The sequence below is a fragment of the Schistocerca cancellata genome, chromosome 9, assembly GCF_023864275.1.
Source record: "Schistocerca cancellata isolate TAMUIC-IGC-003103 chromosome 9, iqSchCanc2.1, whole genome shotgun sequence".
Classification (NCBI taxonomy): Eukaryota; Metazoa; Arthropoda; class Insecta; order Orthoptera; family Acrididae; genus Schistocerca; species Schistocerca cancellata.
In genome coordinates, this window is record NC_064634.1 from 113,396,429 (window position 1) to 113,408,739 (window position 12,311).

General features: G+C 43.2%; 1 protein-coding gene across 1 annotated transcript in view; it reads right to left on the minus strand.

The window, feature by feature from the left end:
• LOC126100190 (mitogen-activated protein kinase-binding protein 1) overlaps positions 1-12,311 on the minus strand; it is a 366,221-nt gene that overhangs the window by 98,911 nt on the left and 254,999 nt on the right. Inside the window, exon 4 of the mRNA XM_049910749.1 lies at positions 9,789-10,059. Coding sequence (XP_049766706.1) covers positions 9,789-10,059 — 271 coding nt within the window. The remainder of the gene's footprint in view (positions 1-9,788; positions 10,060-12,311) is intronic.

Genomic DNA, 12,311 nt, shown 5'->3' on the forward strand with positions numbered 1-12,311 from the left:
GGAGGGTATTAGATCAACAGATAATGGTTTCAACATCATCCGCAAGCAGATAGTGCAGTGGCATGGGTGCCAGAGCGCCATATGTGTCTATCCTTTAGTAGGGAATCTTGACAGCCAGAAAGCTCAGTGTGTGTAAACATGTGTAGCAAGTAGGCAGGAAGTAATGCCACAGAGATGAACTTGTGCTTCCTACAGCCAACTGGGCAAGTTTGAAAGGGGTCAAATTGTTTCCTTTCGACTGGTGGGATGGTCCATACAGAGAATTGTCACGTAAGTTAGACGTGCTGCATCAGTTGTGTAATGATGTTGGTATCAGTGGTCACGTGAACATTCTAACACCCGTAAACGAGGATCTGTAGTCCACTCAGCACAGATGCCCGCCAGGACAGTCATATTGTAAGGGCAGCAGTGACAGTGCTTATAGCAGCCACAGCATCGATAAGAGGGCTTGTGAACCCAGCACTGAACAGTGAGAACACACCACATTTGCAAACTACCTCATATAACAGAATCACCACTGTACTGGCATACGAGTAAGAAGTAATAATAATTCGTAGACAGGTAATGGCCGAAATCTACATCTACATCTACATTTATACTCTGCAAGCCACCCAACGGTGTGTGGCGGAGGGCACTTTACGTGCCACTGTCATTACCTCCCATTCCTGTTCCAGTCGCGTATGGTTCGCGGGAAGAACGACTGTCTGAAAGCCTCTGTGCGCGCTCTAATCTCTCTAATTTTACATTCGTGATCTCCTCGGGAGGTATAAGTAGGGGGAAGCAATATATTCGATACCTCATCCAGAAACGCACCCTCTCGAAACCTGGCGAGCAAGCTACACCGCGATGCAGAGCGCCTCTCTTGCAGAGTCTGCCACTTGAGTTTGCTAAACATCTCCGTAACGCTATCACAGTTACCAAATAACCCTGTGATGAAATCCAGAAAAGATCAACTACAGTAACTTTAAGCATAAGGACTGACGTGCGCCACCTTTCTCACTTGCAGTTTTTTGAAGTTATAATATAGGCCTAAGATTTCCGATACAGATTTTGCCATTGGTGCAGACTGTATAAGAGGCTGAAACGGCTAGACGAGCACAGAATACTCATGATGTAACTTAAGATAACGTTCAGTTATTTCTCATTAAATTTTTAAGTTTTTCGAAATTCACGGTTGCCAGTAAAGTAGCGATTTCACATAATAGATTACAAAAAATATTCATTTCGGATCCAAGTTTTCCGTATGAGAATGTCAACCCTAATCGATCGAAGGAAATAAACTGATCCGAATTCCACCGACCATTGTTGAAATTATGTAAGTTTTGGCGTTGAACTAGGTTGCACTCCAGACTGCACACATACTGGAGTACCGATTTGAAAAGATAGATCTGTTTCGACCGATGTCGGTTGTCAGCAGAATGCACCGATGTCGATGCCACATCGTCTCAACATCAACTGTTGCAAACTGTCTATTAGCAGTGGGACTAGGAACACCCACACCTCTAGCCTGTCTTTGACTTACACCACAGCACACTGGACTCGCATTCGGGAGAACGACGGTTCAATCCCGCGTTCGGCCATCCTGATTTAGGTTTTCCGTGATTTCCCTAGATCACTCCAGGCAAATGCCAGGATGGTTCCTTTGAAAGGGCACGGCCGACTTCCTTTCCTATCCTTCCCTAATCCGAGCTTGTGCTCCGTCTCTAATGACCTCGTTGTCAACGGGACGTTAAACACCAATATCCTCCTCCTTACACCACAGCATCGACGTGCATGGCTCGACTGGTGCCATCAGAGGGTCATTTGGACAACGGAACAGTGTGCCGTGATCTTCAGTGATGAAAGCAGATTCTGCCTGCATGCAAGTGATGGTCATTTGCACTTAAGATATAGAACTGGTGAGCACACTCTTATAGAGTGCATTCATCCAACACACAATGGCATTACCCCAGACCTTATGATCTGGGATGCAGTAATCTACAACTCTAATTCACTTTGGTGTTTCTGGAGAGGATGGTAACCAGCATTCAGTATGTGCAGAATGTTGCTAGACCCATTTTTTTGCCATTACTGTAACATAAGATGATGTATTGTTCGAATAGGATAACGCTCATCCACACACTGTCCGTGAAACTTAGCGTGCTTTGCAAGACATGTAGCAATTTACCTAGCCATTGCGATCTCCAGATTTGCCTCCTACTGAGTGCATGTGCAATATGATACGACAAGAATGACCTGTGTGACTCAGCAGCCAACCACTCTTACAGAACTAATGATCAGGTTGAGCAGATGTGGCATAACACACCCCAGGACAGTATTTGCCATCAGTATGATTGACTGAATGCCAGTGTCAGCACCTGCATTGCCACCTGTGGAGGCTACGTCAAATACCAATATGGGTATTTCAGAATGGTTTGATACCTGCTATCTGACAACTGCTTGTGCAATTGTTCTGTAAGTGTAACCATTTAATGTACTCCATTTGCACTGTTGCTACAATAAGTATTGAGCGAATTGGAAACCTGTAAAAGGGTGTACTAATTTTTTCCCAACAGTGTATGTAGAATGGCCATGAAGGAAGCTCTCCTTTAAAAACATTAATTAATGCCAATGTTATTAATTAAAATATATGAAGATATTTCTCTCTGTGTATACATTACTTATCTGAATAGAATGTCAATTATTGCATGACATGTTTTCATATCAATGTCTCAAACACAGTAAGGTGAAACTGCACTTGTAAATTGCAAGTCCTCGAAAGGATTGCCACTGACAAGGCATTGTAGAACAACAGATAAGCACAGACTTGGTGGAACTGCACTCCTCATTGTTTTGATAATGGGGATATTATGGGCTTCCACAGAAATTTATACTTGGGGGTGGGGGGGTTGCAAGAGTGTATATGAGGACGCCAATGTATGGGGAGAATCAGTTCCAGTGAAGTACTCATTTTTTGTTCAACCTCATTTCTCACAAGTTTTCGTGAGTGATCTTTGACACCCCTGAATCAACTTTTCATTCATCTATTTTTCTGCTTGCAACAAAGTACACCAATTGTCACAAGCAGCAGTGACTTATCATCCACCACTGCAAACATCTGCATTATTGCTAAATATTATTGACAATATTACTGCACTCACTAGGGAGAATGTCAATAATATTGCAAAATGTTATAGTGCAATATCATTGGCTGTATAGGGGCCGCTTTAGATCTTCATTTCAACTTAAACCACATCATCTATGGTCCAAGATGACTTCGGACATATATTAACTTGTTTCCAGTCCTATCAATCTTAGTTTTCAATACTATGTGTGAAGAGTATCTTCTGTGAACATTTTGTTAATAGAAACTGTTTACAATACAACATTAAACATTTCTTTTATACCGAACTCTGTGTGTTATGTCTGATTTTGTTTACGACTAAGTACATGCGATATAAACATTGTCGCCTGTTAAATACGATATATCAAAGGGTGTCACAGTGGCACCGACATCGGTGCATTCTGCTGACAACCAACATCGGTCGAAACAGGTCGATCTTTTCAAATCAGTACTCTACGTGCGCAGTCTGGAGTGCAACCAAGTCCAACGCCAAAACTTGCAGAATTTCGACAATGGTCGGCGAAATTCAGACTTGTTTCTTTCCTTCGATCGATTAGGGTTGACGCTCTCATACGCAAAACTTGGATCCAACATGAATATGTGAAATCGCTACTTTACTGGCGACCATGAATTTCGAACAACTTAAAAATTTAATGAGAAATAACTGAACGATATCTTAAGTTACATCATGAGTATTCTGTGCTCGTCTAGCCATTTCTGCCTCTTATACATCGGCACCAATGGCAAAACATGTATCGGAAATCTTACGCCTATAATAGAACTTCAAAAAACTGCAAGTGAGAAAGGTAGCGCACGTCAATCCTGATGCTTAAAGTTACTATGGTTGATCTTTTTCTGAATTCTTGTAGGTGGCCATTACCTGTCTACGAATTATTATTACTTCTTACTCATGTTTCATGTCAGTACAGTGGTGATTCTATTATCTTAAATAGTTTGCAAATGTGGTGTGTTCTCACTGTTCAGTACTTTAGGTATTCCGAGTATTTTACTGTGAACTTTATGTTTGTCTTTCACGCATATGCTAAACGACAGCCATTGAAGCCTAATTGAACATACATCCGCTTTGCTGAATTTATTTGAAGCTGTGAACAGTGTTATAAAACTGCTCAAGAGTATGTAATAGAATGTTTCTCTCTTGACCTCAAATATTCGTAAAACTTGTCTGGTTATTCCAACAAATGGGGAAAGGATGTACAGCAATGCCACTTTCTTTTCGTGATAGATATAGGCTAAGATTCTACCCTCCTAGACGAGCTAAAAACTGACTAAGGAAATCGGATGCACTGTGACCCAACTGTTGGCCGATGTTATCGGGCGATCGTTGATGTTCTACTGTGAATGCAGATTAACTTCGCCGCGCCGAAAAGCTATTGGCACTGACCGAGATCATTCGACTTCCGTCGATACAGTAAAGAATGTACATACGCTTCAAACAACCAACCGACCAACCGGCAAATTGAACATGTGTAAGCGCTAGGCCAACCCACTGAACATTTTGTCTTGTCGGGCGGTCGGTTGGGTATAAACGCGTTGATATAACCACCAGACAACCGATCCTCACCACTTCACCTGTTCCCCATAACCACTTCACCCAGAAAATTGTTAGCTGAATAGCGCCGTCTTGCCAACCGCCCGACACAAGTTCGTCTTCTGACACCGTGCGCGATATTAAACGACGTTCACATATTGCTAACATGACAGAGCGCGAGGTGCACCAAACTTCGATGACAGAGATTCTGCAGAAATTTAAAGTTTGCAAATGTTTGTGGGACGCGTCGTGCATGAGGTATAGCAAGAGATATGCAAGAAAGCACCTGTTTCATGTTTCATCGCAGAGACAGTAAAAGGTATGTACAGTATTTTATGAATGGAAGTCCGTCGATCTTCTGTATTTCGGTACTTTTCGGAAATGAAATCTAACTTCCGAAACGGAATGGATATTAAGTTCATATTATCGAGAATGGAAAAAAATGAAAAACCGGAAATACTGACAGATTAGATCTTAGATTTCACTTACGATACACATTGGAAATAAAACCTCAAAACCGAAGTATACAGTCGAAAGACTTTTATTAATAAAATATACTGGCTTCATTGTTAAAAGTGTTAAAAAATTTCAGCCTGTCGCCACCCCTTTGCTACGACAAGCAAAGGCTGATTTACGGTTCTAAAAGATGCTGAAAGATTAATTTCTTATGTCTTGTCGCTGCATTTATTAGACGATACGCGCCACCAGAATTTGTGGTTTCTCTCTAAGTTCAAATGCGTCTCTCAAACTTATAAAGGACATCTTTTATGCTACAGAAAAAAATAAATTAATAAAGTTTACATGAACATATTATGTTTTATTCATTTTGCTTTACCGTGATGTATTTCTTCAGGCAACTATAAATCATGTAGTAAGTTTCAGGCATCAGTTTAGATGTGGGATACAATTGCACTGAATCTGAGGTCCTCATAATTTCTGCAGGTGGCTAGAAACATTCACGTACCTAACAGCCTCTCCTCGCGGCTTATGACCCCTCTCCTTTTCGTTACGAATGGTCTCACGAGTCTCAGCAGTTAGATAATTAAAAAAATTATCGGCTCCCAGCTCCTGAAGTAAAAGAGCGAATTTCTTTCTTTGCATTACTCATTTCTTTGTCACAGCATTCTCTCATATTTTGTTACCCACGTTACTTCTAAAATAGACAAGGCAAAACACAGCTTTTGTTTGTATCAATCCAAGCGGCATTTCGCAGAACGTAACTCGTGTTGTTGTTGTTGTCTTCAGTCTAAAGACTGGTTTGATGCAGCTCTCCATGCAACATTATCCTGAGCAAGCTTTATCATCTCCCAGTACCTACTGCAACCTACATCCCTCTCAATCTGCTGACTATTCATTTCTTGTTCTCCCTCTATGGTTTTTACCCCCCCCCCCCCCCCTCCAAGCTTAACTCCAGTACTAAATTGGTGATCCCTTCATGCCTCAGATTGTGTCCTACCAACCGAGCCCTTCTTTTAGTAGGTTGTATCACAAATTTCTCTTCTCCCCAATTCTGTTCCGTACATCCTCATTAGTTACGAGCTTTACCCATCTCATCTTCAGCATTCTTCTGCAGCACTACACTTCGAAGGCTTTTATTCTCTTCTGGTCTAAACTGTTTATCGCCCGTGTTTCACTTCGATACATGGCTACACTCCTTACAAATACTTTGAGAACGGACTTCTTGACTCTCAAATCTATACTCGGAATGTTAACAAGTTTCTCTTCTTCAGAAACGCTTTTCTTCCTAGTGCCAGTCTACATTTTATATCCTCCCTACTTCGACCATCATCAGTTATTTTACTTTCCAAATTGCAAAACTCATTAACTACAAGTGTCTCATTTCCTAAACTAGCTCCCTCAGCATCGCCTGATTTAATTCGACTACATTCCATTATCCTCGTTTTGCTTTTGTTGATGTTCATCTTACATCCTCCTTTAAGATACTGTCCATTCCGTTCAAATGCTCTTCCAAGTCCTCAGTCACGATATTATTGCACTGGCCCTTATGGGAAACATGCGGCGACTTTACAGTAAACAAGTATAGAATGACTACAGAAAACACAGCACACTGTCAACGCTTTCAGGTCAGCCGTACGGGGAGGTGACAAAAGTCACGGGATTATCGTGTCGGACCCCCTTTTGCCTGGCGTAGTGCAGCATAGCATGGACTCAACAAACCGTTGGAAGTCCGTTGCATGCTGCCTCTGTAGCCGTCCATAATTGCGGAAGTATTACCCACGCAGGATTTTTATTCACGAACTGACCTCTCGATTATGTCCCATAAATGTTCGGTGGGACTCATCTCGGGCGATCTGGGTGGCCAAATCATTCTCTCGAACTGTCCAGGAAGTTCTACAAAACAATCACGAACAACTGTACCCTGGTGCCACGTTTGGGAACACGAAGTCCATGAATGGCTATAAATGGTCTGCAAGTAGCCGAACTTCACCATTTCCAGTCAATGATCCGTTCACTTGGACCAGAGGACCCAGTCCACTCCATGTAAATACAGCCCACGCAATTACTGAGTCCCCACCAGCTTGTTGACAACTTGGGTCCATGGCTTCGTGGGGTCTGCGCCACACCCGTACCCTACCATCAGCTCTTACCAAATGAAATCGGGACTCGTCTAACGAGGCCACGGTTTCCCAGTCATCTAGAGTCCAACCGATATAATGGTTCAAATGGCTCTGAGCATTATGGGACTTAACATCTGAGGTCATCAGTCCCCTAGACTCAGAACTACATAAACGTAACCAACCTAAGGACATCACGCACATCCATGCCCGAGGCAGGATTCGAACCTGCGACCGTAGCGGTCGCGCAGTTCCAAACTGTAGAGCGTAGAACCGCTGGGCCACCCCTGCCGGCAACCGATATAATCACGAGCTCAAGAGAGGCGCTGCTGGCGATGTCGTGCTTTTAGCAAAGGCACTCACGTCGGCCGTTTGCTGTCATAGCCATTAACGACAAATTTCGGTGCACTGTCCTAATGGATACGTTCGTCGTAGTCCACATTGATATTTGCAGTTATTTCACGAGTGTTGCTTGTCTGTTAACACTGATAGCTCTACGCAAACGCCGCTGCTCTCGGTCCTTAAGCGAAGACCGTCGGCTACTGCGTTGTCCATGGTGAACGAGAATGCCTCAAATCTGATATTCGGCACACTCTTGACACTGTGGATCTCGGAATACTGAATTCCCTAACGATTTCTTCCGAAAAGGAATGTCCCATTACGTCTAGCTCCAACTACCATTCGGCGTTCTGTGCCCTTCAATTCCCGTTGTGCGGCCATAACAACTTCAGGCATATCACACGAATCACCTAAGTTCAAATGACAACTCTGCCAATGCACTGTCCTTTTACACCTTGCGTACGCGATACTACCGCCACGTATACATGTGCATGTCGCTTTCTGTGACGTCAATTATACTATCAACTGCGATTACGAGCTGCCTGACGACAGGCCGGACGAAGCACCCTCAATTCTAGACGCAATAATACTGGCTGTTCCAAAAAGAATGACCCGATTTTAACTTGTAATAATATTGAGAAAAATATCACGAGGTAACTGAAACAGCGCTAGATGGCATGATCTAGAGTTTCAGAAAAAATCCGGTAGATGTCGCTACGAGCGCTGACCTGGAGCGTGCAGCCAGTCTCGGGCAATACGGAGTCCGCGTTAACAGAAGGGGTATTGTGTTACTGCATTTAGTCGTACTCAATCAGTGATCGCAGTTCAGCGGGTGTTTCATTTTCGATTTCGTGCTAAACCACCATCACCAAAGAACATTCGACGGTGGTATAAACAGTTTGAAGAAACATAGTGCCTCTGCGAAGGCAAAAGTCCTGGCCGGCCACGCGTTACTGAACAGTGGAACAAATCCGACGAGCATTTGAGCGGATCCGCCGCAAGTCGACGCGTCGTGATAGCCAAAAACTTGGGTTACCGCGCATGACAGCGTGGCGTGTGTTACGGCGTCGTTTAGCCCTCAAACCATACCGATTACAACTGGTACAAGCTCTTCGAGATACTGACAAAGTGAAGCGAGTGGACTTTAGCAATGCTATTCTAGATGACATGGAAGATGACACTTTTATGTCACGGTTGATATTCAGCGATGAGGCAACTTTCCATATTAGTGGTAAGGTTCGCCGTCATAATGTGCGTATATGGGAGCTCGAAAATCCTCATGAAACAACTGAACACGAACGTGATTCACCAAAAGTGAATTTTTTTTGTGCTGTTTCGCAAAGCAAGGTTTATGGACCCTTTTTTTTTTTAAGGAAGAAACCCTAACCGGACAATCATATCTTGCAATGTTACGGAAGTGGTTATTCCAACTTGACTCTGACAATTTCATGTATCAGCAAGAGGGAGCACCACCGCACTGGCACAACAACGTGCGCAGTTTCCTCAATGCCAACGTGCCTCAACGTTGGATAGGGCGTACAGGACCGCGAGAGCAGGGTTTACGCTCTTGGCCTCCTAGGTCCCCTGACTTAACACATGTGATTTCTTCCTATGGGAATATGTTAAACAATATGTTTACGTTCCTCCGTTACCTCGTGATATTAATTAACTAAGAACCCTATCAGCTGCTGTAGCTTCAGTGACGGAAGACACCTTACGATCAGTTTGGGATGAATTCGGCTATCGGCTAGATGTCGTCCGTGCAGCCAATGGAGGACATATTGAACATTTATGATGGAGTTTTATAAACTTCTGTCTTTTCTAAGTAATTTAGTAAGCAATTTGTTGGTGTTAAGCCCTTCTTCCTAATAAATAATTCTATTTAAAATCGGGTCATTCTTTTTGGGATATCCTGTATTGTGGTCGACCACTATCAGCTTCGCAACTCTGATTATGAGCTGGCTGACGACAGGCCGGACGAAGCACCCTCAATTCCAGATGCAATAATATTGTGGTCAACGTCATGTGAGTTAACTATAGGCAATTCGCAATCAGCGATGGGAATCAGGTGGCGCTGTAATCGTTGAAAGAAGTCGGTAAGCTGCATACGAAAAGGTCGGTTGGTTGGTTGGTTGGTGCGTGTGTAGAGCCCTTGACTTCCATCAGCAAAGTGACCCAAAGTCTTGTTAGTGTGATGCGAATAGTCTAGTCTATGACTCACCACGCAGTTGATGCCGTACTTGTGGCCGGTGAACTCTGCCACCTGCACGCCGGCGGCGAGATGGGGCGGCGGGGCCGCGTCCGGCAGAGGCGGCTGCGGCGGCTGCGGCTGGTGCAGGTCCCAGACGCGCACCGACGGCAGGTGGCCGCACTCGCCCGTTGCCAAGTAGCGCCCGTCGGCCGAGAACGCCACCGACGTGATCGTCTTGCGGCTGCTGTTGAGCAGGTGCTGCTGCCGGCCCTTGCGCGGGTTGAACAGCACCACCGTGCATCTGCAACAACGGCACCACAGCTCCACACAACCGTCTTTCGTGTCAAATTTTAAGATGTGCTAACGCGCAGATCTATACATATTGAATAATGTCCGCGTGTTCCGCATCTACTCCTAAACCACGGCTAGACCGATTTCAACCACATTTGGTACACATAGAAAGGCAATAAAAGACTTTGTAAAAACTACAGAGGAATAACCCTTATGAGTCATACAGCCAAGATTTTTGAAATAATTTTACTAAATCGAATAAGTGAAAAGATAGAAAAGGAGCTAACTGAAGAAAAACATGGGTTTAGGAACGGAAGAAGCACGATCGACCTGATATTTTCCATCCGTCAACTGATGGAAAAAAGTTGGGAGTATAACAAAAGGGTGATGATACTTTTTATAGACACAGAAAAGGCATATGACTCAGTTGACAGGGAAAGACTCTGGGAAGAAAAGAAGATAGATATAGAAGATGGATACATTAATGTTATAAAGACAATGTACGGAGGACACAATTACTGAATTAGAACACCATTGGGGAACTCTGAATACTTCGAAATAAGGCAAGGACTTAAGCAAGGAAGTATTCTATCTCCTGCACTTTTTAATGTTGTGCTGGAGGGAATGAATAGGGCAGTTAAAGATATAGTAAAAGAAAAAGACAAAAAGATGATTTTTGCAGATGATATGGTAATATGGGGTGATAAAGAGGTAGATGTACAGTTACAGCTTGATGCGTGTAAGGAAATAATGAAAATGTATGGATTAAAAATAAATAAAGATAAGAGTGAAGTAATGGTATTTGGAAGAGAGAAAGGGATCAACGGAAATATTACCTTGATTGGAGAACCCCTCAAAGTGGTAGAAAGTTTCACTTATTTAGGGAGTGAAATATCTAGGTATGGAAGAACAACTAACGAAATTAATAGGAGGTTACAGAAGGGAGGCAATTTCTACCAAACAATAAAACACATGATTTGGAATAAGGAAGTTTCATAAGAAGCAAAACTCCTTATGTATAAGAATTATTACTTCCCTATTGTCACCTATTGTGGACAAACATGGACAATGACAGAAAGGGACTCGAGCAGACTGCAAGCAGAGGAAATGAAATTTCTCAGAGCAGTTAAGGGAAAAACAAGAATGGACAGAGTAAGGAATGTAGAGATTAGAAAGGACCTTAAACAAGAAAGTATGAGAGAAGAAATTGAAAAAAAGAGATTAAGATGGTATGGGCATGTTAAGAGGATGTATGGGCAGAGACTCCCCAAAATTATGGAAGAACTAAAGATGGATGGGAAAAGACCTAGAGGGCGCCCAAGAACACGGTGGAAAATGGGAGTGAGAATATCTGTAGAAAGGAGAGGTGTGACCTGGCAGCAATTGGAGGAATAAAAGTGGTGGGAGGACCGAACCAAATGGAGAGGACTCGTCAGCACCCAGACCCGGCAGTAGCTGGAGCGGGATTCGGATATAGATAGATACCTTACTGTTAAGCAACAATCGCTGTGGGGCAAGAACCACCTACCTATCAAAGGGGTGCAAGTGAAAAAGATGCGTAGCCCGCGACGCGTGAATTCCCAGACTTTATTCAGCCAGTATTTGAGAATGAGACCACTTAACTACTTGCAGCACACTTCACACATAATTCCAAACCTTCACGAATTTTTTTCTCGCTGACAACCTTTAAAAAATGATTTATTTTATATAATGATGTCAGCGATGTGCCATTTTCAAGTGCTTACTGATAACGTGTACACTATCCGACCAAAAGTGCCCACGTAATGCGGAACTGACAACTACGTATCACGAAAGGCAGTCCCGCTAGTAACAAATATTCGTGGTATTTTGCGTTTTCTGTCGAGAAGCACTAACAGTAGAACGAGACACTCGGGAGAGCTCAGTGACTTCGAACGTGGAGTACTTTTTGGATGACACCTTTGTAACAGATGCATCTGGGACATTTCAACCCCTCTCAAGTTGGCCAAGTCCATTGTTAGTGATGTGATTGTGAAGTGGAAACGCAAAGTAATAACCATAACTATCAAGGCTACGCAGATCTCATGTACTGATGCTCAGGGACCGTCGAGTGTTACAAAAAGGTACTGCCAAACTTTCAGGAAACATTCCTCACACACAAATAAAGAAATGATGTTATGTGGACATGTGTCCTGAAATGCTTAATTTCCATGTTAGAGCTCATTTTAGTTTCGTCAGTATGTACTGTACTTCCTCGATTCACAATCAACATGTGTGGGCTGA